At 50.9% G+C, this 26423-nt stretch overlaps 1 protein-coding gene across 2 annotated transcripts in view; it reads right to left on the reverse strand.

Moving 5' to 3' along the window:
* Positions 1 to 3543: 3543 nt before the first annotated feature.
* The window catches only part of NECTIN1 (nectin cell adhesion molecule 1), a 59994-nt gene continuing 37114 nt past the window's right edge, over positions 3544 to 26423 (reverse strand). The window contains exons 2-7 of one of the 2 annotated variants that reach the window (XM_090266116.1): positions 16491 to 16841; positions 15670 to 15972; positions 15150 to 15267; positions 13581 to 13732; positions 9721 to 9995; positions 4635 to 4827 (exon numbers count right to left, since the gene is read on the reverse strand). In XM_090266116.1, coding sequence (XP_090122242.1) covers positions 4705 to 4827; positions 9721 to 9995; positions 13581 to 13732; positions 15150 to 15267; positions 15670 to 15972; positions 16491 to 16841 — 1322 coding nt within the window. In that variant the 3' untranslated portion in view covers positions 4635 to 4704. Of the gene's footprint in view, positions 4828 to 9720; positions 9996 to 13580; positions 13733 to 15149; positions 15268 to 15669; positions 15973 to 16490; positions 16842 to 26423 lie in introns of both variants that reach the window. The other variant, XM_090266115.1, reaches the window with a different exon arrangement.

The raw sequence follows: 26423 nt of genomic DNA on the forward strand, positions 1-26423 counted from the left end.
CTCCCATCTCTTACCTGTCCCAAGGAATCTAATGTAATAGGTGTGATACTGCTGGTTTTCTTCTCCAAAAGCCACAGGAGGAAGAAGCAGGACAGTGGGGAGTAGGGGAGTAGAGCGAGAAGAGGAAATGAGGTGGCCTCAGTGGGATCTCTGCAGCTCTGGGGCAGGAGGGGCCTAAACTTAGGAGGGCAGAGGTTTCCAGAGAGCACAGGGCCCTCTCTCTCCACTGTCAGCCCCTGACCTCTCAGGTCAGGCATCCTTAAAGGCCTCCCTGCCTATCCCCGAACAGGCCAAGTTCTCCAAGTGCTGCTATCCAGTCTTCGTTTGTGTGGAAGATGATTCAATGGCAACCATGAGTTGTGGGTGAGGACTCAGGCTGGACCCGTACATTCTCCCTTGAGGCTCTTGCAAGATCGTGGGTTGGGGGTCCTGCAGGGGTTTGCATTACTGGCCCAGAACCATGGAGTGTGGACACGGGGGTGGAGGCTCCCTTCCCTTCACTATGGTGCTGGGAAGGTCTCTAGGTCTGCTCTGCCCCCACTCCCGTGGCTTCGGAGAAGCAAGGGCACAGCCACTTCAGGGAGATAAAAGAAGTGACACAAGACAAGCAGCACTGTTTTAAACATTTATTATAAAAAAGTACATTTTTTTCCTCAGTACATTTTTCAACCCATTACTTTTTTAAAATTTTTTAACACAAGTAAAAGAGGGTGATGTAAACACCCCCGGGTCAGAACCAGGAAAATCTGCTGGGCCATCTCTAGGACCAAAGGCAAACATGGGGATGAAGAAACCGAAGTAAAGTATGTGCCCCACATTCAGAGGGAAGGGTAGCAGCTTCTCCTGGATTTTTTCATTTATACAAAAAGAAAACAATTTTTTTCCGGCCAAGAGTCCCATTCCTCACAGCAGTAGTGGTAAGAGCAGTAGCACCAGTGGGCAGGGTTCCTCTGGCCTTACACTTGGTCAGTGGCAGCACAGGCCTGCTTTGCAGGCACCTGTGGGAAAAGCGTGTCATGCTGTGGGTGTGTGGGGCCTGGGAGCAACCCGCCTGCTGCCCACCAGGGGAGCGTTACTGGTGGCCGTCAAGGCTTTGGAGGACTCAGATGAGCTGTCACACCCACCTAACACCATTCTTGGTTCTTCTGCTTGGACGATGGCAGAATTATTGCACCAGTAATTTGGGCACATGGTAGGGGGCTGGCAGAGTACATGTCTAGGAGAAACAACTCCTGTGAGTCTGTCTTATGGTCAAGCACTGGGAAATCATTCTCTGTCCTCAAGAGCTTTAGCAGGACCAGCCCATTGCCCTGCCATGCCTGAGTGCATGAGTGTGCTGTTCAAGGCGATGCCCCACGTGCTCATGGGCCTGGCCTCAGGTGACTGCACATGCATTCCTGTGCTGCTGCCTTTCAGATTCTTCTGATGGGAGGGACTTAGAAGGTTCTGTTGCACATTAGGACAACATCAACATCTTAAGGAAATAGGGGTCTAGATAGAGTAGGAGCTGGGCAAGGACAAGGAGGGCAAGAGGAGGCAGGATGACAACTGGGAAGCTCTTGGCACAATGAATACCAAGTTTATTTCTTTTTCAGCAAGGGCAGAAGCTTAGCTTGTGCTGGTGTCATGGAAAATGTCCTATTCGTTATGCTGGGCACACCTTCCCTTTGCCAGAGGCTGTGTCTGTGGGCCCAGCAGCAGTGCCCGCCTGCCCGCAAACTTGGGGCCCAGGAAACCCCGTCTCTCTGGCCCAGATGCTGACCCCTGCCGCATGCCCACTCTCGGCCCTGGGGAGCAGCTTCCCTGCTGGCAATGCTGCAGCTGGGTTTCTGGCTAGGCTAGGGCTCCCACGTGGCCCGTGCACAATTTGTGCTTTGCTTGGGGGTATATGTGTGGAGGTGTCGTAGGCGGACTCAGTGCTTTGGCTGGACCTGGGGCCTCCTAAGTCCACAAGAAAGTGAGAAATAGGAGTTGGCAGTGCAGGGTCAGGCCAACATAGGAGGGATTCTTTCAGCCTTACGGTTTCAAGGGGACAGAGAATGGCTCTATCAGGTAGGCCCTTGGGATTTCCTCCTGCCTGGGGGCAAGGAGACCAGGCACAGGAGTCAAGAGTGGCATGAGGTGGGATGGGGCAGTGATATAACATGGAAAAAGGTCTTCTGCCCTGGGGGGACACTAATAATACTGAGAGAAGCAGCCCAGCTCCTCTACCCCTCCTCTGCCCTGTGGCTAGAAAGACCTCAGAATTTTCTCTCCCAACTCCACTCCATCCAGTACCCTCAATGCCAAGAGGGGAGATGGCCCCAGGGCTGGCATGGATTCAGAATTCTGCTACGTGGCTACTGGGTGGCCTGGGTTGGTGCTAGGGCAATGGGGGCCAGGTGAGGGTGGGTCACCTGATCGGTGAGCAGAGATGCAGCTGGCTTGTGGGTCCAACAGCAGCACCAGAAGGGGAGAAATGGGGCAAGGGATGGAGCTGGGAGCTATCTTGGGAAGCCTATGACAGGGCAGGCTAGTGTCCATGGTGCACAGAGTGGCCTAATCCTCCCCTCAACAGCTGCCATCCTATAGAGCTCCTGACACCTTGGGCTGATTTAACCAGACTCCTAATGGGCAGGCATGAATCAGCCTCTCCCAGCCCAGGGTCTTTCTTATCTAGAGTGCCAGGAGTGGGGAGTGGGGGGCAATGAGTGAGCAGTTGGAGGAACTGAGGCACTGAGCTAGGGGAACTGAGATGGCTGGGAGGGGCCTTCCTCCATTGTAGAGAAGGGAAGACTGAGTCTTGGGTGACTGACAGGAACTCAGAAGCCTATTCAAGGGGGGAAATCTACAACTCAAAGGAAAAGCTTCTCTAAGGTGCCCCTCACCCAGAACAAAGACCAGGGATAGCTGAGGGGAAGTAGAAAGTGGTGAGCAGGAGCAAATAGGAGCTTCTGACTCAGTATCCCTGGCTCCCCTGCTCTCTTTGCACTTTCTGGCCTTCATGAGTGAGGTGCTACCTACACCCTTCAGAGTCTGTGACTGTATTGGCAGAGCTTCCACCACAGGACTTCTTCCCCATGTCCTCCACCTGGGTACTTGCTCACCTCTTAACTCCTGGAGGTATTTCCCTTCTGGGACCTCAGCCCTGGCCGCCCAAGAGAATCAAGAGTTGCTAGCATTGGATAGACAAGAAAAATCCAAGAAACTTCCATGCTGTAAGAACCAGTTTAGGCCCAGCCTGAGATCCTAGGTGGAGGCATTGGGGGCCTAGTCTCAGCTGTCCTGAAAGCTTCTGAAGGCTGCCGCACTGTTAGCTGGGAAGGGGGAAGAAGTGGAGCAGAAAGGGGCAAGTCTTGGGCAGTGTCCAGCCTGGATAAGGTATGTGACCCCTGGGGGTGTGCAGAAGCAGACAGGAGTGGTGCGTGTGTAAGTGTGCACATGTGTGTTTTGGGAGAGGTGTGTGGGAAGTGTGGGCCAGAGTCCACCTGGAGTCCTACCCTGTGGGAGCAAACTGGGGTAAAGAGGGGGGTCATGTAGGACATTACTCTCTGTAGGACGAGGAAAAAAAAAAGTAAAACCAACTTCACTAAGAAAACACACTGACGAAGGCCCCAGGTGGGACCTCAACTCTATTCACCTTGATTTACCCAGACAACCCTGGGCACTTCAGATGAGATCAGGTGTGTTCAGGGTGGTATGGCCGTAGGTCAACCCTGGGCACTTCAGAGAGGCCACACCTTGCACCCTACTTCTTGGGTGCAGCTGCTGTCTAGACCGGGGTTCAAACTTCCGGCTGCGTCAGCTCTGTGGGGGGTGTTGAGTTCCCTTTTCCTGGGAACAAAGGAGCAGCAACTGCAGGTAAGGCTTTTCCTCTGGGAAGCCCTGCAGCCTCCTGCCCCCAGTGGAGAAAACAGAGAGAAATTCCAGTGTTGGGTAGGGTAGGGCTGGCTCCCCAAACCCTGAAGGGACAGATGCCTAGGTATACAAGACAAGAATTGTCTCCCTGCACAGAGGGCAGGAGGCTGCAGTTGGAGAGGAGAGGTACAGGAACATGAAAGCCACAGTAAGCACAACACTATGTGGAGAACTGGGGACTGGGAGGAAATCAAAACAAAGCAAGTGGTATCTGCCCAGGGCTCTCTGGATCCCAGGGAGCAAGGGGCTGGCTTTGGGCAGCTGGGTGAGTCTCTGTCAGTTCGTGGAAAATTAGGTGGTGAGGGGCAGGTGGGGGACAGGCAGGGAGTATGTGGGTAGGGGCTGGAGTGAAGGGGTGAAGTCAGAGGCTCTGGAGAGGGGACTACACGTACCATTCCTTCTTGGAAATAAAAGACCCATCGTTCTGAGAAACCATGTTCTCAGCCAAGTCCAGCTGCTCAGGGTCATACTGGTAGCCCAGAGTCCGGTCCCCATAACTGTCCTGACGGGCTTCTGCCTCATCCACTGTGAAGTAGGGCCGTTTGGCATCCTCGTCGTATTTGGGGTGAGTGACTCCCACCTTGCGTTCGCCCCTTCCACTACCCTCCTCCTCCTCTTCCTCCTCATAGCTGCTGCCTCCTAGTGGGCCGGCCTTCTTCTCATCATCTGAGTCATCAGGGTACTGCAGATTCTGGGCCATGGGTGGGTGGTGCTGGGGGATGCCCGCCTTGCTGTAGCCATTGCCATACACGTGCTTCTTTGTACTATAGTCACCCTTGAAAGTGTGACGGCGCCGGCGCAGGGCCATCACAATCCCGCCAACCACAATAAGCACCAGCAGGATGCTCCCTGCCACGCCCCCAATGATGGCCGTGGGTACTGGCCCGGCCCGCCGCCCATGTTCAGGAGGAGATGGGGTGTAGGGGAATTCTGGGGGACGAAAAGAGATGGAGGGACAGTGTCAGTGTCTGCTCAGTGGCAGTGAGTGAGGGAGGCAGGGGAGGGAATGGCCAGGAGGTAAACCCATGGGCAGCTCCAGTTCCTCCACAACCCTCCCCTCCAGGGGCCCAATGTGTGTGAGTATTGGCAGCTGCAGTGAGAGAAGATAGGCAGAGACAGTTGCACAGCCCCAAAGCCCCCATACTGGCTTTGTCCTTAGATGTGCCAGCTCAGATCATCCTCACTAGAAGTGGAGAGAGGCACAGGCGCCACCTCATCCTTGACCTGGTGTTCACTAGATGCAGTCACTACCATGACACCCTGTGAAGTAAGTATGCTACGAATTTCCACTTAACATACAGTGAGCAGAGGCTTAGAGAGGATAAATAACTTGCCCAAGGCCATTAACCAATGATGCAATGTTGGTTCTTTTGCACGTCAAGCATTCGCAAATGTCACTACTGCCTCTGCCCCATACCTGCTGGTTACTGGGTGCCACCTGATTTCATCTGTTCCTAGGGTACCAGAAAGGGCACAGGTTCCTAGATGCTGACCCCATAGACCCCTGTGGGTGCCAGAAACCAGGGCTGTGGGTGTTGGTTGTGGTCTGGCCCTGCAGGGCAAGGTGGGGGCCAGGGGTGCCTCCAGCATGGCCCATGAGCATAAGATGCTTAGAATGGATGTGTAGAAATGGGGTATGAGAGCACAGAAGTATATAATAAAGATGACATGCATACACAGAGGGCATATGCACAGCACATACCCCTCGTGCTCACAGTGAGTCCATATGCCTGTGCTAATGTGATGAATGTGTGTGTACAAATATGTTCATACTGAGGACAGAGTGGAAACAAAAGGCAGGCAAGATGAAAAGAAAAAGGAAGTGGGAGAAAGGGAAGAGAAGGCTAGTTGGGTGACTTTCTTTGCCAGTGGGACCAGACGAGAAGCCAAAGGGAGCCAAGGTGAGGCTGAGGGAGGTGGTTCCCACCAGCACCACAGGGTGGCACTGGAGACCACAGCTATCCTCGGTCAGGAGGAGCTGATGGGCAGGTTCAGGGCAAACCTGGAGACTCAGCGCCCATGCTCTCATCCCTTTTCTTCAGGCTAAAGTAAAGGGTTGATTTGGACATCTCTTCAGCCTCTGGGAATTGGTTTATGCCAGCTCACTCCCTGATTCAGCCTCACTCAGTCCACAGAACTCCTGCTTCTCCTATGAGACATTCCCTTTTCCCAGAGGTGGGCCGGCCCATGTGTGGAGGGTATGCGGTGTTATCTGCAGCAGGGCAGAGACTCTACAAGAAAAGAATAAAGGCCTTCCAGTTCAGGCTGGAAGGGCTAATGAAAACACGGGCCAAGGAAGGGGAAGCTATTTGCCCAGGCACACGACTGAGCTGGGGCTACCCAGACACTCGTGTTCCTGGCTTCTCCACATACTTGGCAGAGAGAAGCTCAACCACTTGTTGCCACTGTATCTTTAGTGCAGCACCCCAAGGGGCTGCCAAATAAATATTTGTTGAATATTTGTCCTCACTGCCTACTTCCAGAGCAGTATCCCTGGGACGTCAAGGCTCCTCTGGTTCACCAGGTCTCATCTGTTTACTGCCTTTAAAAGGGATTCAGCCCTGCTCCCCAAGAGGTGGGAGTTGCTTCCATAAGGGGAACCCGAGAGGGAGCTGGCCTCTTCTGTAATTTCCACCTGCCTGTTACCTCTTCAATTCTCATCCCATATTGGAATGCTCTCTTCTCTCTTCACCTGCTCCATCCATTCACCACCCACCCACCCAATCAGCAAACAAGTACTGAGCATCTACTTTGCTAATTGTCACAGGATACAAGAAACTCACGGCCTAGTTGGGGAATCAAAGTACATTCTTAGAGACAAAGCCATCCGTATGCAGATATCCAGGGCATTGGCAGAGAAGTACCTCAGGAGTGAAGTAGAAGAGAGCATGGGGTCTAGAGTTAGAAAAGGCTTCCTTTGCCTTATAATATAAGAATTCTCTGACCTTGGCTTTCCTCTCTGAGTGTCTGTCTTTGGATGCATTGCTGGGCCTGTGGTCTGCTCCAGCCACCTGGCTGAAGACTCCATCAGTAGACCTTCAGCCCTTACTGTCTGCTTTCTTTCCTAGTGACAGATTCAGTTCAGGGTCACGAGTTACCTTTTTCCTGCTAGCTTTTCAAAATCTGGGACTTTATCTCCAAAGAACTCTCAGGAAATATTTCCCAAACTCTGGCCCATGGAACCTCAAACCACTGGCTTAAACATCAACAAAAATACTGGGGTTAAACACTTTGGAAAATGTTGGTTTAGACAAAGAATCAGACCCTTCATTTTTTTTATGATTATAAACTCTAATAGAACATGCAGGATGCAGAGTTCCCCAACCTACTGGAGCATGAGCTCCACCCTTCCTAACTCAAGGGCTGTTCTCAGGACTAGCATTTGGGTACATACTTTGGAAATTCTTCTTTAGCATTTAGACTTTTCTTCACTATCTCAACCCATCTGTGTCCACCTGCTTCACCATCTTCCCTCCAAACCCTCTCCATTCAACACCATAATTCCGACCACCATTTTTCCTGCTCTACCAGCTTGGAACCTCATTTATCTTTGACTTTTCCTATTCAACATCTTACACTTTATAATGTCAGATTTTAGTGTTGTAGATTCCTGAATCTCCCACCCCATTCACTCTCTGCCCCTCTTTAGCTATTCCATCCACAATCACCAGGCTCATTTTTCATTCTGTAGTCACTACCACTCCCTTTCTCAAGACTAGTAATGACTTCCTTACTACCTGTTACACATGCTAGTCTGGTCTTCAAAGCTTCCATCATGTAACTTGATCTTGGGCTTGGTTGACACCCTGTTCTTGCTGTCGATCTTGCCAGGAGCACTCTTCCACCCGCTGCCTATTATAATCCTCCAGCCCCTCTCTGTGCAGCCTTCTCTTCTCCAGCTCACACTTATCTTTTCTCTCTACAATTTTTTGTATTAATGGTCTGCACCTCTCATTCTGGTATAAACAATAGTTAAGTCTATTCCATTAGTCATACACTGACATATTATAGTAAAGCCTGTGATATCACACCGTGCAATAAATGCAAATTAGCCAGGATTGGCTACAGTCCTTCTGCCAGTGTTCAAATAGCTAAGGTTCTTCTCTTCTGCAGGAATGTATGGGATTGATTCAAGTTTGTGTGTTACAATTGCAAATAATGTGAATTCCACTACATTTACTTTCATGCTTTCTGTGATGGCAGAGACCCAATGAAAAATAAAGCTCTCCTACATTTTACTAGACTAGATTGAATTTCTTGGACCCCACTAATCACAATATGGTAGAGTTTAGAGTATTATCTGTTTCATGAGAGTGGCTGGTGTCCCAAACTAGTCTGTACATTTGAATTCAAAGTAAATCTAGAACCTGACTACTTCTTACCATCACCACACCCAGTTCCAAGCCACCACTATCTCTCACCTGGATTATTGCAATAGCCACCTATTTACCCTGATTCCACTCATTTCCTCTATAGACTGTTTTTTAACACAACAGCAACAGAGATCCTGTTAAATCTGGGGAGCTTGAATGCTCCACATAATCAGTGCCTCTGCCTTTCACCTCTGACTTCATCTCCTGCTCTTCTCCACCCCACGTATGCTTAGGGCCTTTGCAGTGGCTGTTCTGCAACCCTGTAAGGCTCTTCCCACAGGTGTCCCATACTCACTCCTTCAGTGCTGGGCACAAGTGTCCCATTCTCATTGAGGCCCTCCCTGACTACCCTATTTAAAGTTGCAGTTCATGAACCTCCAACCCCAACACTTGGGACCCGTTTATGATGCTCTTCTTCTTTCCCCCATAACAGCTTCAAAATAACTATATAATTTTTCAAATGTATTTTATCTATTGCTTGCTGTCTGTCTTCCTGTGCTAAAACGTAGGCTCCATAGGGACAGGGACTTTTCTGGTTCAATGATTTGTCCCCACACACCTAGATTGCCTGGCATGTGGCTAGAGTTCAAGAATTGGTTGAATAAACTGTTTAAAGGCAAAGTTATATTATATAGGTGAGCCTTGCCCTAGGCAGAGCAAATATTCTGGAGACACTCAAGTGCATTGGGAACCTCATTTCATTGGAGCAGGTGACAGGAGAGGGAGAGTGGTGGCTTGGGGATAGATGATACTGGGTCTCTTTCCCTTCTAGGCCCTTCCAACTTTTTTTTCTAGTCTTAATGAGGTTTACTCTACCTAGAGTAGCTAGGGAGCTTTTTGGACCAAAGGGAACCCTCATTGCTTTGGCTACTTTAGGACCAGGCAGGCCGGTGTAGAGGAAGAAGAATGGCTAAGATGACCTTCCAGCATTGCAGACTTCAGACTGAAGATACTTAGTGAAGGTTCAGGAGAAAGTAGTAGATATAGGGATCTAATTAATTCGTAAGCAGAAGGGGCTGTTTGATGTGGAATGGAGAACCCACCCCTTCCTGCTATGTCCCTCCAGATGTCTCATTCAGCCAGTAGCTGCTGCCTCTGTGCCAGGAGCTGCAGCTGGGAGGTGAGAAGAGAGCTGAGGAGCGGGCTCACTTGTGCTCGCTGGCAGCAGTGCCTGTGTCCTTCATATCCTCTCACAAAGGGGGCAGCTTGGCACCCATTTCTGAAGGCTTGCAGCCTCCCCTCTGAGGCAGTAGGGACTCTGCATTCCTGAGGAAGGTGGATGGTTGTGGGGGTTTGGATGTATTTGAGATAGTGTGAAGGGTTAAGAGTTTGCAGTCTGGATCTAGGATCTAGAGAAGGCTTGGGGTCAGAAAGAAATGTTTGGACTTGCTCCTAAAAGCAACACAGGCAGGCATCAGAAGATTAGGCTAGGAAGCTGCGAGAATCACACCTCCTGGAGGTCTGCAGCGTGGTGGGCCACGGGGAGGGTGGGAAGTCCTTTTTCCCCTTGCAGCTGCAGTAGGTGTGTATCTATCAGACCAGCAGACAGGGCCTCATCGAGCTGGTGGAGAACTGTGTACCCCCGAGGTGGAGGTGCTGCTGCCTCCTCACAGACTCTCCGGTGCACTGCAGTTTCCCAGCCTGGAGAAAGGCACATGTGCTCACTGCACAGCCACGGACTCCCATGTGTGCACTTAGCATGCAGATGGCCATTCACATGTGTGCCTGTGGGTACACATTCACTCGCTCAGAGGCACATACTCATACTCAGGACCAGGCACACACACTTGCAGCCTCACACCACCCCTCCCTTCTAGATGGACCTTGAAGCCCTACAAACCCTTGGTCTGAAGAACTCCTGGCCTAATGGGTACACTCTCTTACCTTCACCAGAAATGGGAATTGGGATCAATATCCTACCCGCCAGTGGCCTCCCTGCCCAGCTCTGGGAGTGATTTGGATGCTCTCCTCTTGACATCCCCAGTCCCAGGGTAATAGATGCTGCCTAATTTGGCCTCTTTAGTCTGGTCAAAACTATACCTTGAGCACCCCTCCCCACCCTCAGCATTACCCCCACAGGGAGCGTGAAGAAGAGCTCACTAGTTTATTTTGTGATTGTTTGGCCAACCCCATGAAATTGCTCCTCAGCAGGAAAGCCCAGACCCTGTGGAAATTCTGGTGAGTTTATCTCCTTTGCTGTCATCCGCATGGCCACAGCCCAGGCCTCTTATTTCTCACTAGGAAATACCTCACTGTACAGTCCCTAACTGGTCCCCAGGTGCCATCCACAAAGCCTCCCATGTGCTTGGTCTGAACCACCTGCCCTGCCACACTGCTTCTCTGCAGGAGCCCTTCAGAGGCTCTGCTGGGCCAACAGAGAGAAAGCCCTACTCCTTCCATTTCCTCTCACACACTTCCCCTGCCTGGGAACCCCACCCTCCACCACTGCCTACTCACTCACCCTTGCAGGAACAACTCAAATAACACCTGCCCCAGGATCTGAGACCTGGAGAAGCCTGTGCGAAGTGTGTCTGTGCAGGTGGTGCAGCAGCCATGGCCATGCATGGCCTATACCTGCATGCATCTGTGACACATTTCCCTCTGCACACCCTTTCCTGTCCCTGCCCCAACTTTTCTTCATTTTCCTCTCCATAGGCACCTAGGCCAAAGCTATTACCTGAATGGATGGACAGAATGAAAATTTAAATTTCCACTTATCTGTCTTGCTCAGGCATTCCTTCAGACCAGTGAGGCTCAGAGCATAGGGCATGGTTGTGCCCCTCAGAGTGGGCCCCCAGAGAATGTGACAGGTGCTAGTCAATGTGGGGTGAAGGCTGGTGGAGTTGGCTGCTGCTTGGAGATTGCCTGTGAGCACAAGAACAAACAGCTCTGAAAAGGCTTGAGCTGCCTGGCTGAGTTCTCCTGATGGGACTGTCAGACCTTTTCTCAGGACAGCCAGCTAAACAGCTCCTGGGCCCATCAATGATTCAGTGTATGTGATGCTTCCATGGCTCTTGCCTAACGGGGCTGCCAACAGCAGAGTCCCCTTATGCAAGGCCCTTCTCAACACCCATGTGTGTGTCTTTAGTCAGCACCTTTGTCCCACTCTGTCCCTCTAGGGAGCACAGGAGGGCATGCTGTGTACCCTGGGGAGCCCCAGCCTACCTGCCCATAAGGCCGGACCACCTGCCCATATGACTCCCAAGGAATTGGCTACCTCTCTTCTCTTCTCTGTAGCCAAGACCTGGGAAGTGCACCCTTGCCTTCCTCCTTGCTTCTAGATCTGGTGTGACTTTCTGATGAGTATCCTGCACTCACAGTCATCCTTATCCTCCTGAGCTTTTGGAAAAGGGAGGCCTGGCCTTCCTGCCCCAGCCTTGTCTCTGGCGCTGAGCAGTACCATAAGCCCCATAAGACAAGCAGGGCCTCTGACCTCTGGCCAGTCCACTCATGCTGGGGATTAGGGTAAGTGGAAGGACATTGCTCCTGGGTTTCCTGGCCTCCTTCTCTGATTTTCTAATCAGCAGTTTCCCTGGAGAGCCTGGATGATGGAGGGGATGCAGTTTGTATTCGTGGTATGGGTGGTCCACCACTGAAGGAGAGGTATCCCCATGTAGGGACTACCTGCCATGTGCCAGGCAGTGGAATATGGATTTGGTGTGATCATAAAAAACATGATTATCTCCATATTACAAACTAGGAAGCAGAGGCTCAGAGACGTGAAGGACTTGTTCAAGGCCACACAGCCAAGAAGAACCAGTATGTGAACACACTCAGGTCAAATCTGCACTATCCCTAATATGACACGCCTCCCTCTGGGGTGGTCATGCTCTCTTATCACTACTCCTCATCCTTGTCTTCCCCCACAAACCCAGAGCGAGAGTTCAGGCATCTATGAGGCTCATACTGAGCTTTGTTCAAATGCTCTCCAGGAAGGGTGAAGTGTATGACTCTGGCCTTCCTTTCCTTGACATCCTTTGGGAACAATAAACCCTAGCCTGGTGGAGGGGCTGCCTCAGCTTTCCCCAGGTTCTGCCTCTAATACTTCATTTCTGTTAAGCAGCCTGAAGGCCAAGGGAAGAGAGCTGAAGAAAAGAGCAAGTGACAAGTGGCTCCACAATCCCCCACTTCCCAGAGAGGTGAAAGAATCACCCTGAGGCTAATTAAGTGTAACTGCTGGATAGCTTTGGGCTGCTCCTTCTGCAGCTGTGTAAAAATACCCACAAATGAGATCTCATATTCCTAGGACAGGCCTCAGGGTTTGCCCAAGCCCTGCACTTGGAGCCCAGTAACCTCTGCCCAACTTCCTTTCCTGAGCCTGACCCAACTCCCTGAGGCCACCTCCTGTACATGAAACTCACCCTCTGATGTCACTTCCTATCATGTTAACAGCAACATGATGTCACTCTCTGATCACTTTCTCATGCTGCACCTAGCTTAGGTACAATGTTAAAGACACTCCCTCTTCCGGTTGAGAAGTTGTGATGACAGTTTATCCCTCTATTGGCTTGTTTTGATCTTTCCCTTAATGACAGAAGTCAAGGTAATCATAGAATATGGGCTATTTATTGGCAGACAGGTCTGTGCTAAGTACCTGGCCTATATTATGTATAATTCTGACCCTTTAAGGTACCTCATAACATCCCCCTTTTACAGATGACATCTTGTTCAGAGTCCCACCTGCTTGACATTGAAGTCTCCTGCTTATCCCATGTGAAGTCTCCTCCAGAACATCCTAGCCTATGTCCTCTCTTTGCCCTGAAAGATGAGTGGCTGAACCTCCTCATCTGCACTGACAGGGAGAAAAATGCAGGGAAAACAGCAATTCAGTGGCAAGGCACACTAACCGCTATGGCCTGGGCTATATGCTTGCTTTCCCTCCAGCATCCCTGCTGAGGCAAGCCTGCTTCCCTAGTCCATGAGGGTTTCCCGAGCTGCAGAAACAGAGCTTGGAGGAGATGAACTCCACCTGCAAACCCACACCCACCAAGCTAGTATCACATGTAGCTTCTATTGGTAGCTTCTATTGGCAGACCCGTGGGCAGGCTCTAACATCCCCACCACCAACAACATTGCTGTAAATAGCACTTACTTCCTCCCCTTGACTGGGAGGTTACCCTGACTGTCTCACACACAGCCTTAAACAGAAGAAGGACAAAGGCAAAGCCAGACCAATGGCCAGAATTTAAGAATGAGAGAAGCAGGAAAAGGAGACACAAGCTTCCTGCAACAGAACAATCAAAGGTGGGGGACAATGGCTATGGAGGAAGCAGTGAGTGGGGAGAGGCACGGAAAAATATAGCTTCCTACCTGTAATATTGATCTCCACCTGGCTTGAGCGGGTGCCAATGGGGTTTGTGGCCTCGCAGATGTAGGTCCCTGTTAGGCTGTAGTTGATAGGTCCCCTGAAGAAGAGGGTTCTGTTCTGGGCCTCCACGCCCTTAGGGAGAGAGCCATTCAACCTTCAGGGATTGGGAAACAAGGCAGAGGATTATGACTCTCCTGTGTCACCCACCTGGCTCCAAGCCCTCCAGCCACCCTTCTTCTGAGTTAATAGGTAGGGTCTACCTTGGAAGGAGTAAAGACAATAACAAGAACACTAATTTCTTGGATTTGGCAGTTTTATATTATTCAGCATTTCACACTTGGTCATCACAACACCAAAATGTAGACTGAACAGGCAGATAACAGATGAGGAACCTGAGGTTCAAGGCCAAGGAAACACAGCTAGTAAGCGGCAGAACTGGAGCTTTATCCAAACCTTTGAACTCCTGGGACAGTGCTCTTTCTAATACTCATGGTTCCTGATTGTTGATGCTTTGTTTTTTGGGCAGCTAGTGAACAGTACAGATGTCAGGGTTCTAACCCCAGTTTGACTGAAGCTGGACCAGTGGGGCCATGGCCTACAAATCTGTATTTTAAAAAGGTAATGAAATGTGATCCACGCTTAGGAATTGTTTGGTTTCACTATCTTAATGTCCTTGTTGGGCATGTCACAGGCCTTTTTCATGTTGGGAGCATCCTGAAGTTTCTAGAGCATAGGGAACTTTCTTCCTTCCTCCTGATCCCCAATGCCCCAAAACAATTATTTTGTGGGATTTAGTAAGTAGGAGCTGAAATTTGCAAGAAGGCCCTGCCCATTCACACCTTCAGAAGCACTTTTGATTCCAGAAAGTAGGGAGTAATAGCCAGAGTATCCTGTGCCCTCTACTTCCTGGAAAAGAGTGTAGATATCATCTGGACAGCTGTCTTCTGACCACCCATGTTAATCTTCTTGGCTTCACTTATACCCCTGTCTCTCTGTGTGCTCCATCCAGCCCTTCTCTGGGAAGAACATTGGTTCAAGCCATAAGTGCTGACTGGAAGGGAGATAGAACCCTTCAAGGACCAGGCCTAAAAAGCCAAGAATGGGATTATGGGACATGGAATGAGTGCTCTGTGAACACAGGTATTCTGGGCTGACTGCAGCCTCCTTCCTGAGAATCCAGGGGTGTTGATAAGACGGAAAAGGAACAAAGAAAAACCTAAAATGCTTCAGAAAGCCAGCTTTCCTAGGGACACCTTGATGAAATAAATTCTGGGGGTTGGTCAGATTGAATGACCAACAGAAAATGACAAAATTATTAGGGACCAGAAGGGAGGCAGATCACAAGGTAAGCCCCCTCTGGCAGAATGGTTTGTCCCACTGACCCTGATGCTATCAAACACGAGGGTGTATGTGTGTGTGGGGTCCCTCATGGCCCCTCCCCATCTCACTGAGAAACCTCAGCCTAGATCCCAGTTTCCTCCCTGCTTAAGGCTACTGGAGGTTGGGTGGGTGGACATCTCTGTGACCAGCAAGAGTACCTTGCAAGTACCAGCCAGTCCCACAGCACTTACGTGGTCCAGTGGTACCCGGTAGCTGGGGGGTTAGCATCAGCTTTGCAGATGAGCTTCACATCCATCCGCTGCAGGTACCAATTCCCATCAAATCCCTCGATGGTCACCTCGGGTTCATCTATGAGGCAAAGGATAATGTTTGAAAAAAATGAGGCCAGGAGAGCAGGATTTAGAGGCAAGGGAATCTCAGACAGCAAAGGGATGAAATTGGCAGTGGAATGGAAACAGCTAAAAGAGGGGAAGACAGAGAGGGATGGTGAAAATAACAGAAGCAACAAAGGGAACAAGGAAAGAAGAGAGAAAGGATGAACAAAGAAGGTGATGGGGAAGAGAGGAGGGAAGGACAAAGCACCCCCAGAAAGAGAAAGGGAGGAGGAAGAAAAAGAGGGGAGAAGGAAGGATAGAGTGACAGGAGATGAGAAGCAAAGGAGAAGGGAGACAGGTGAGAGTGGGGCCCTGGGGAGGGACAGTGTCTGGCCTAGGAGGTCCACCCGCCTGCTCCTCCATGGCCCCTGCTCACACTGCACGTTGATGGTGATGCTTTCCCGGAAGCGGTCCATGTGGTAGTTGACTATGCAGGCCAGGGACTGCTGATGGGCTTCCCGGTTGGGCACCAGGCGGTAGCGGCTGATGACAGTCACTGTGCCATTGCGGTTCCGGATCTCCTGGTACTCTGCCTCACCCTTCAACCGTGTTTCCCAGGACAGCACACTGGCTGGCTTTCCATTGGCTGAGGTGCAGGTGGCCACCAGGACCTTATCATCATGACCCTTCTTGGCTCGAAGGACTGCCTGGGTACCCTCTATCCAGTTGGTGGGTTTGGCTGTGGGACACCAAAGAGATCCATGGGACTGTCTCTACTGCCTGGTCAAAGACGCACAGGCCTTACTTCCGGTTACCATGATCACCCCTATCAGCTGTGCTTCACCAAAGACCCTCCTAGCACTCCTCACGTAACAACCACTCTCCTGCTCTACTGTTTGCATCCCCTTTTGGCAAGTGCAGGACTTCTTGGAGTCTTCTCATGATCAGGGCAAATGGCTCAAGCAGCCCTTTTCTTCACCATGCTTCAGTATGCCTTCTGGCCACCCAGATTGTCCCATAGTGGGGCTACAACCTGAATACCGATCTTCAGTTCTGTGCACAGGTAAGGACCTCCCCCCTAAACCCTAGTGAACTATGGGGTAGTCTGGCCAGAGGAACTGAAAGTGCCATGCTGGAGCTTTGGGGGCATGCCAACAGGAGAGTGCCAGGGGCCACTGAAACACACACTGAGGATGGCCAAACCCCCAGGCCATAGGCCTCGGTACAAGCAGGGATGGAGGGGTTGGGTCAGCTTACCCATCACAGTGAGATTAAGCTGGCTCTCTCGATTGCCAGCAGGGAAGGTGGCAAACTCACAGATGTAGACACCCTCATCCTCCAGTTCTAGGTGGGAGAGGCGGATGGTGCCATCAGTAAAGGAGGGCCGCAGGAACTCCACACGCTCACGGTAGGGAGCCAGCACGGAGACACCCATGGCTGGGTTGTAGATGGCCACGTTCTGCTTGGAGCCATTGGTGGCTTTCTGCCATGTGACCTGGGTGATCTTCACTCCGGGCAATGGGTTGGCGAAGCTGCAGTGCAGCACCACATCTGTGCCGATGAAACCATACATGGAGTCGTTCACCTGGACCACCTGGGTGTGGGCACCTGGTCAAGTGAGATGGCAGGGAAAGGTCAGCAACAGGTATAAGCCCCCTCCCAAACTCCCTGGGCACTGGTCTTGTATTTTCTAGCAGTCATTGTTCTTTTTATTCTGATTATAAAAAGGATAATTGCTTATTTTAAGAACACTCTGGGCAATACTGAAAAATACTAAGAAGAAAATGACAACAACCCATGATCCCATCACTCAGAAATATCACTGATATTCTTGTAGGAAATATTCTTTTACTTTTATCTCTATACCTACACAACCACCTACTTAAGTTTTTTTTTTTTAAACAAAATCAGAACCATACTCTATATATTGTTCCATATGCTGCCTTTCACCTGGTGGCATATCATCGGTGTTGCTACATGGCAAAAAGTATGTGTCCATCCCATTTTTAATGAGAGGGTGGAATGTACTGCTTTTGACCACAGCCCCAGCTGAAGGAGCCACCAGCTGCTTCACTTTCCTGGGCCTCCTAATTCCCTCTTCTGACAAATGGGGTGGATAATCCAGTGGTCTCTACCTCATAGGGTTGCTAGGAGGACCAAATGATATGATGGATGAGAAAGTGTATCAGGAGGCAGAAAACAATGGGGGAGCACAAGGGCCCACAGTGGCTGTCATGTGCCACCACTGCTCTCTTCTCCCTCACAGCTAAGTCCTGTGCCCTGGGGTGCACTGGTTTGACCCCTCTTACCCAGTCAGGAAGAAAGAAATAGGCACCACACTGAGAACATGCCAGGTTTCTGTGTTTCCCTCCCGCCTTTCTCCCATTTATCAGCACTTGAATTATATTAATAAGCAATTCAGCCCCAGCTGCCAAGGAGCACAGAGCCAATAGATGTAGGACTTCCTGGCTCTTACTCATGCAGTTCCCTAGAAGGCCCTTCCCTTCCTCCACCCTTCCTCCATCGATGAATAGTCAACTCAGGCCACCTACTCTTAGAAGCTTCCCTGATCCTCCCACCTGTATTAACCCAACCACCTTCATCACAGCTCTTTTCTGCCTTGGAATATGGATGTTCACACCTCTGACTCTTCCACCAGTTCAGGCCGGTATATCTCTGTATCCTCAGTGCCCAGTCCAGCCTCTGCTCAGTAAATACGTTTTAAAAATATTTACAAATCACGATGGAAGCAGTGAGAGTGGAGATTTGCAAGGAGAAGGGAATGATCAGTGGAACTAAATATATTCCTTATATTTATTCCTTATCCCTACCAGTTGTTATATCCCATGCCTTTTGTTTGAGCTTCCTTAACCCTGAACCTGGCTTAGCCTCCTTAGCTTGGGGCAGCCATCTTCTCTAATGGGTAGCTTCAGCTCTCTGGTCATTTGTACACATCATGTTCTGGCATCCTTACTTCACTCAGTCAATTTAGGAAGTGCCATCAATAATATCAGTGCCAGGCCCTGTACTGACCGGAGTGCCATCAATAGTATCAGTGCCAGGCCCTGTACTGACCCAGAGGCAAAGGAATGGTCTAAGTGGCTCCCCAAGGGAGTCTGGGGTTCAAGAGTAGAAAGCTGGAGCTCGCCCATGCCTCTGCATGGTGGGGACATCGGAGCAGAGCACCTCTGAGGGTTCCAAAGCCCATGGTCAGTGAAGCAGGCTGTGCCCCACCCCTCTCCTTAAGATGGTATAGGCCAGTTCTCTTTAGGTCACTGTGGTATTTCTTGTGCTTGACACATAGTAGGTACTCAAGAAATGCTTCCTGAATAAATATCTTTTTGGTCCTTCCAAGCCAGGCCCTTGCCCTGCTCTGAAAAATTCTTTGATGCTTTCCCTTCTCCATGCCTCCTCATATCCACACAGCTCTTACAGGTGCCCCTGGGGTACTCATAACCCCTCCCTACAGCCGTCTGCTGGCTGGGCTGTGGGGTCTGACATGTCCCTGAGCAGATGCACTGCAGGCTGGTGAGAACACGAGGGAGGAGCACCCACCAGAAAGTGAGGAAGGCTGGGTTTTAGCTGGCCAAGAACCTCAACCAGGCACTTCCCCCTCTGAGCTCTATTTTCCTTCTTCATGACAAAGCAGGCTTAACACTCCAATCTCAGTGGCCCTAGCTGTTTGAGTCCCTGAACTGCAACCCTGTACAGCTGTGGCTCTGCCCCAGATACAGTCTTACAGTGAGGTCAGTGGGCCAGATAGCCCAGTACTCCAGCAGATACGCAGCTAAGCCCTAGGCTCTCCCAGCAAAATAAGTGGGTGCTCCCTATACACTGCCCCTAGCCTCCACTCATCAAGCTTGCCCAGCAGCTAAGATAATGTGGTTATAATTGGGGTACTTTCACCACACAAAGCCAAGAACAGGAAAAGATAGTTGGGAGGGCTTGGGTCATGGGTGCAGGAGAGATGTGGGTACCAGGAACTATATTGGGATTGGTGTCAGAGCATGGTGGGGCTTGCAGTGGGACAAGGCCACCCTGTCTGTTGTGACCCCATCTCCTCTCCTCTCCCTGCAAGTGTGGGGGACAGGCAGGGCCCAGTGCCTTGCACATAGGCTGACATTCTTTGTGGCACCTTCAGCAGTGACCTCACCTTTCAGAGCTGTGAGTACCAGGAGATGACCGATAGCAGCCTGGGCATAGGGTAGGGAGGGCACTGCCAGGGGCTCAGGCGCCCCAGAGATCACATCTCATCCACTAATGCCTCACCAGGCAGAGGTGGCCCTCCCCACCCCCATGTCTGTTTTAGGGTGAGGCTTCTCTCTGGTGTAGCTCTCCCAGAAACAACCCCAGGGTGGGGCAGGGAGGAAAGTGCCTGGTGGGCCTGCTCACTGCATACAAAGCAACTTCTCTGGCCATCTGCCCCAGTGACAGGTGGGCAGGGCACAGTGAGGTGAGAGGACCTCTATTAAGGAGCAAGCAGATTCATTTTGGTGCTGACTCTGTGCCCACAGCCACTGTTAGTTAGTAGGGCCTGGGGATGTGACCCTGGGGTTGGGCATAAGGAAGCTCTTGAGTATGGACACTGGGATCAGTAGGAGTAGGGATCAAGAGTTATGGAACTGGGAGAGGCTGGGAAGACTGACAAGGTCTGAAGACCCTCTCTTACACCCTCCATGCTTAGGAACCCAGAACCCAAGCTTCTGGCTTGGGGCTTCCTGTCTTGGTCCAATGATGCAGGGTCAGGGAGAATGTTCCTCGTTTTTTACATTGGGCAGATTGGGAGGCTTTCAGAGAGGGAGGCAGACCCCTGGTGATTCTGACAGGCATGGTCAGAATGCTACTCAATGAGGGAACAGGGCTCACCACTGACAAGGGAGAGACAGGCTGATGGGGGCAGGAATCCAGAAACAAAACCCTCCTCTATGCAGAAAGATGTGACCAGTAAGCCTCATCTGGAAGCCTGGGAGAAGGGGTGGGAATTGAGGGAGGCCACCATCACAGTCCCTTTTCCACAGTGGTCCAAGCCTCTCCACCAGCCACTCTGGCTCTGACAACCAGAAAACTGATGCCAAAGCTCCCCCTACCTGCTGATGGGCTGTTCAGTCACCATACCTTTCAGGCAGTATGGTGGGATTGTGAAGAACCAAATAGTGTGGCTTTGCATTCTCCCTCTGCCACTTGCAAACTGTGAAACATTGGGCAAATGACTTAAGCTTTTTGTGCTTCAGTTTGCACTGAGATTGCACGTCTATAAAATGGGAATTATAACAACACATACTCTGTAAAATTGTAACGATTAAGTAAGTGAGTACATGTGAAACTTAGAGAAACACCATTTAGCAAAACTAAATGCTCAGTAAATGTTAGTTCCTGTCATCATCACCACCGTCATTGTCATCATCATCCTTTACTGTGACCATCACCATCATCATTACCAATACCATTATCATTATTATCCATCATTGTCATCATCACCATCACCATCATCACAATCATCTCTCCTCTGTGAAGCAGTAGGTTTCCCTTCCTGGAACTTCATTCAACAAATATTTATTGAGTACCTACCCAGTACTAGGTACTGTACTGGGTGCTCCTAGGACCCCTCTTCAGGGAAGCCCTTCCTGATTCTCATCCCTTCCTACTCAGCTGATATCTATATATATATATCCCAAACACACATAACATGAATTGGTACCCTGTTACTTTTTGTTTCTTGGCATGTGTGTCTAGTGTTCTCTGTTGTGTTATCTATCCTCTGTCTCCCAGCAGATTGCAAGTTCCTGTGGGGGAGCGAAGAAGCAAACTTGGCTTTGGGTTGAGTAGATCATGTCACAGCTGAAACTGGCAGGGTCCAGAGAGTGGAGAGGACCCTGCAGACTTTCCATGGTTCCCCAGGCAGTCAGGGCTGGTCCACACAGGGTACCATGTCTCCTTGCCCACAGGCTCCCTTTTACATGAGGAGCAGAGGGTGTCCCAGATGTGGGAATGGGATGACTAAAATGTAGCTCAGTGAATCATGCAATCCATCATTTTATCTCCAGGGTCCAGAGGGGTTGTGTCACTTGCCCAGACACACAACAGTAGCACCCAGCCCTGTTTTCTTCCCATTTTCCCATAAAAACAGACTCAGTTTCTCAATCTAACACCCCATGACCTCATTCTGGGTGGTATCCCTCCTGGAATGTAATTTCAGTGCCTCCATCATTCCTTTGGAGAAAAGGCAGATACTAGTTACAATACTGCACCCAATTCCAGTGATTGGGTGTCAGGTGGTGGGGTAGAAACAGGGACTTTTGAGAGCCCAGGTTGTGAAATACCTGCAAGAGTCTGCTATGTTCAGAGCAGAAAGGAGCCAGAGAGGTGGGAAGTGAAAGGTAGAGAGAGCCATGGGAACCCATGCCCTTGGCAGAGGGGTTCTTGCATCCTGGGAATATCAAAGAATGAATCTCTTCATTTCCTGACCTTAGGTATTGACGACTTTATTCTCCTTAACCATCCTGAGCTCCAGTATCTGGAACTCAGCCCTGGGGGCCTGTGCACAGGGCCTCAGTTTCCCCACTAGAACATGGGTAGGGCAGTTTGAGCAGCTTTCATGGCTTCCCAGAAGTGCTGAGCCAACAGGGCAGGCAATGGGCTGGCCCTCTGAGACGTCATGGACCTGCAAAGGCCTGAGCTCAGCAACAAAACACAAAGGCTCCTCAGTTGTGGCCAACAAACCTGCTCCCCAAGGCCCTGCCTGCCTGCCCTGCCCACCATGGAGCTAATCCCAGGCTGGGGCCATGAGGTTCCCACGCAGTAGGGTGCAGCCCAGAGTGTGGGGGGCAGTGCTCTGTTTCCCATAGCCACCTTGAGCGGTTTCTCTTCCCGCCCTTTGAAACCTCAAACCCCTCTTCCTGGCCAAGCAGGCTAGGAATGGGCCTGTGTGGGTGGGTGGAAGGGAGGACCCAGTGGATAGTGGGGGACTCAGGGATTTTTGGCATGTACCACTTCTTGTGCCCCACTCCTTTCCTGAGACTCTGCCTGGGTGCCCTCAGTTTGGTGGGCAGAAGTGGCAGGCCTGGCCTGGAGAAAAGTGAAAGTGCATTTGGGGAGGGGCACTGGGCTCCCCAACAAGGGCCTCTCTGAAACCAAAATCCTTTGGCATGGCATCCATCTCTAGGGCTTTCCAAGGAAATCTGCATAAAGGACGAGGATATCAGGTGAGAAACCAGCCAAGTGGTAAGTGGAAATGACTCACCATTGGGGGCGGGGGGTGGGGGCTCTCCAGCTGAAAACACAGTGACCTAAAGGTCCCTCCTCCCAGTGCAGCATCTTCACAAATGTCAATTCCTAGAACTGGCCAGTGAGGACAATGGTGAGGTCAGGAGGGAATCACCTTTCTAGGGTCCCCTCCTCTGAGAAGGTTTTGCCAGTCAATGTCGCTGGAATACAACTGTTCTGCCAGCAAGACCCACATGAGCAGGGCTCTAACTAAAGTCCTTTGAACTTGTCCTTTCTTATCTTTACACCCCAGGCATTATCAGGGAGCTCCCCAAGTGACCATGCCGCATCTCCAGCTTCCTCTGTGCACACAGGATGGCATCCAAGGTGACCAAGGTCAGAGTGAAGGAACAGAGGCATCAGCTGACTCGGTTCTTGTCCTGCACTGGGGGCTGGGGCATGAGGGTCAAGTCTGGGATGTGTGCCCCTGCCCCGTGCCACTGCTAACCCCGTGGGACTGCTTCCCTTGCCTCTTGCAATCAGGGCTTTGCTTTCTCTCTGAAACCAGTGCCTGCTAGACAACTCCAGGTGTCCTGGGGCCCTGAATCCCTTCCACTCCACCTTACCAGCAGAGGTGATAACATCCCATAAACCCACAGTCATGGACTAATTGCTACTGTCCAAACCCAGGCACCTCTGGCCCTCAGTTGGGGTCACAGAAACTGCTGATGTTTTTCTCTCGGCTGATACCCCTACCTCTAATCCCCACATGGAGCTGCTTAATGATGGGCTGTGGGAATGGCACCTGGTGCCTTAGGCGGGTGAGCATAGTGCGTGGGAGAGGAAGGGGTGCGGCAGCCTGGGAAAAGCCCCAAGAAAGAGCCAGAGTGGGAGTCCAGCATCTTCCAGACAGGCTGGGCTGGCCCTGCTCCCCGACAGCACAGAAGCCTCAGGGTGGTGGTGGCAGTGGGGGCTTCTTTGGCAAGTCCCATCTCTCTCTGAAACCTGGCAGGACCAGTTGAGGGAGAGATGAATCGGGGGTGGGGTGGGGGTGGGGGGCTGGGTTTTGCCTTCTCTCCCGGAGGAGCAAGTGGCCAGAGACACCTGGACTGCTCTCCTACAAGCCTATTTCACACTGACTACCCCATCCCCAAGGCCCAGGGCAGCGCTCATCATCAGCAGCCCAACTCTACCCACACTCCTCCAAGTTAACCTCTTGACGCTGCCTCTTTCCATTTCTGGCCTTCAGGCTCCACCTCTTGGTCCTCTTTGGGCTGCTTATCCTTGAACCTGCCACCTTTCCTCTGGCTAGGTGGTGGGGAAGAAGGGTGCCTACTGCATGTTGGGAAAGGCGAGCTCTGGTTCCCACCACTTGGTCATTTTCTTCTCTACGGACTTAGGCAAGGCAATTTCTCCTCTTTGGACTGTTTCCTTTTTTGCAAAATGCAAGTGTTGGAATATACTTTGGATGTTAACTGTCCAGCTGTCTCTGCCCTGGCTCTGCCTCTTCCCTGGATCAGCCTCTGGAACTTCTCTACCTCTGTCTGTGCCCAGCAACTCCAGGAAGACCTTCCAGATTTAGTGGTATGCCAGGAAAGTCCAGGCTGCACAATGGCAAAACTGGGATACACAGGACTCTTTCATAGCCACACCGTCACCAAGTGCAGCTGATGTTAGCTCCTAAATGCTTTTGGATTCATCTTTGTTCTCCATCTCCACTAGCCCCAATCCAGACTCCTCTTAAGTCCCCTCCCAGCAGCTCAGCCCCCCTCCCACTAGCAGTCTCACTTCCTTATTTTCTCAACATTCCTGGGCTGGGACTCTACCCCAGTTAAGTCAATCTGAGTCCCTTTCCTTTGAACCTTAGCACCCACCACCTCATCCCTCCCACCCTCTTCCTTCCTCCCTCCCCGTAGCTTGCCCCTGGTGCAGGCCACAATCATTTCTTACCTAGTCTACTGTAGTATAATGCCAAATGTACATACTAGCATCCAGCCCTGCTGCTCTAACCCATTCTCCACTCTCTAAAGTAGAAATCATTCTCTATCCCAAATTCTTCCATAGCTTTTTGCAGCCCTCAGGATCAAGTTCAAAGTCCTTTTGGGTTCTGGTCCTCATCTAGGGTATCCCAGCCTCCAGCCACCTCCTCCCTCTGCTCTCTCTCCTGCCACATGGAACAGTGCCATAACTCCCTATGCTAAAAACACATACCTTGTCACCTGCCCCAGCCCTCATCATCTGTCTTGAATGACCTCAATTTCTGGCATTCCTAGAACTCCCCATCCCCCCATGAGTTAGGTGTTCCTGCACCCTGAGGGCCCCGTACATCTGTCATAGCATTTTTCCTGCTGAGGAGAAAGTCCAGGTCTTTAGCCTAGTGCCTGGCATGTAGTAAGCATAAGAGGGTACTAAGTGGTTAGAGGAGAAGGCTGTAAGCCAACTGGGGTCCTGGGCCAGGGATAACCATTTCTCAGGTGTAACTGAGGCTTCCTGGAAATTGCATATTAGCCATGAGGCATGTCCTATACAGGAGGACACAGCACAGTGTGGGCAGGTTGGGTAGGATGTCAGAGACAGAAGGTGAGGCCTTGCATCTATATGGAAGGAAAGAAGGCCAGGATCAGGTCTTCTGATCTATGTACCTTTTACCAGGAGGGGCCTGTTGAATCACCCCAGTGCTCAGCTCTGTCAACTGCCTGTCCAGTTTCAGGCAGCTGCCTGTATGACAGTGAGGGGTGGGGTGGGGTGGGGGCTGGGCCTCTGCAGGAGAGGAAGGTGGTCAGGTTGGGGGGTATATGGTACCTGCTTCAAGGAAAGCTCATTCTAAGACAAAAGGGTTGAGTGGAAAACTAATAGGGAAGGGGTTAAGAGGAATATGGTAGTGGTGAATAAAATAATTCATCCATGAGCACTGAATTTGATTCAGATAGACCAGGGCTTGCACCTGCTAGTTAGTAGCAAGCTTCAACAATCTCTCTGTGCCTCAGTTTTCTCATGTATAATATGGGGTCAATTATAGTACTATCTCCTAGGGTTAATATAAGAATTAAATGAGATAATTCATATAAGCTTTTAGCATAGTGCTCAGCACATAGTTAGACTACGCAAGTAGCTAGCTGTATTACTGTTATTACTATAGTTATGAGGAAAGAAGTTGCCTAGGAATCAGGTAAGCTGTTCTCCATCCTGGCTCTACCGGTACTCTGTGGTCTTGAGCAAGTCCCTGGTACGTCCCAAGGCCACTTTCCCAGAGCAGAGGCCCTCAACCATGGCACTGTTGGTATCTGGGCTGGATAATTCTTGTTGGGCTGTCCTGTGCATTTTGGGATGTGTAGCAGCATCACTGGCCTCTGTCTACTCCATGCCAATAGCACCCTCTCTCAGTTGTGACAACAAAATGTCTATAGACATTGTCCAATGTTCCCTGGGGGGCAAAAGTGTCTCCAGTTATGACCCTTGACCTAGAGGAAGGGGATGAAGCTCAGGCAGGGTTCTGGAGTGCATAATGGATGGGGGGGGGGGGCAGACATGAGCAAGCTGGGTACAGGAGGGCAGTGGGAAGTGAGGCTGAGGTGCATTTGAGGGGGAAGAGGGTTTAGAGGTGGATTCAGGTCACAGGTACAGGCCTTTCTGTCTGGAGCACCTGCTCTGGGCTCTGTAGGAGGAGGGGCGGTGAGGTGTATGTGTGGGGAAGACTAGCAGAGGGGACAGGAGGACCTGGGGAGTTTGGACTGATGCTATTTCCATGCATTATGGAGTGGCATGCATGTCCTCAGAGAAAGCAGAACATGGGGAAGGGGGTGTAGGGGAAGAGACGCAGAAAGGGAGACACAAAGTGCAAGTGTGGCTAGAACCCTTCGAACCCTTAGGAAGGCAGGAGGCTGCGAAGACAAGGGGGGCTGTGTTTCTAAGAGCGGAAATGAGGTCAGGCAGCATCTTCCTTCGGCTGGCAAACTGCTATCTTTTTGGAAGGATTTTCACCTCCTT

The sequence above is a fragment of the Furipterus horrens genome, unplaced genomic scaffold (assembly GCF_987537825.1).
Source record: "Furipterus horrens unplaced genomic scaffold, mFurHor1.1.pri manual_scaffold_2, whole genome shotgun sequence".
NCBI lineage: Eukaryota > Metazoa > Chordata > Mammalia > Chiroptera > Furipteridae > Furipterus > Furipterus horrens.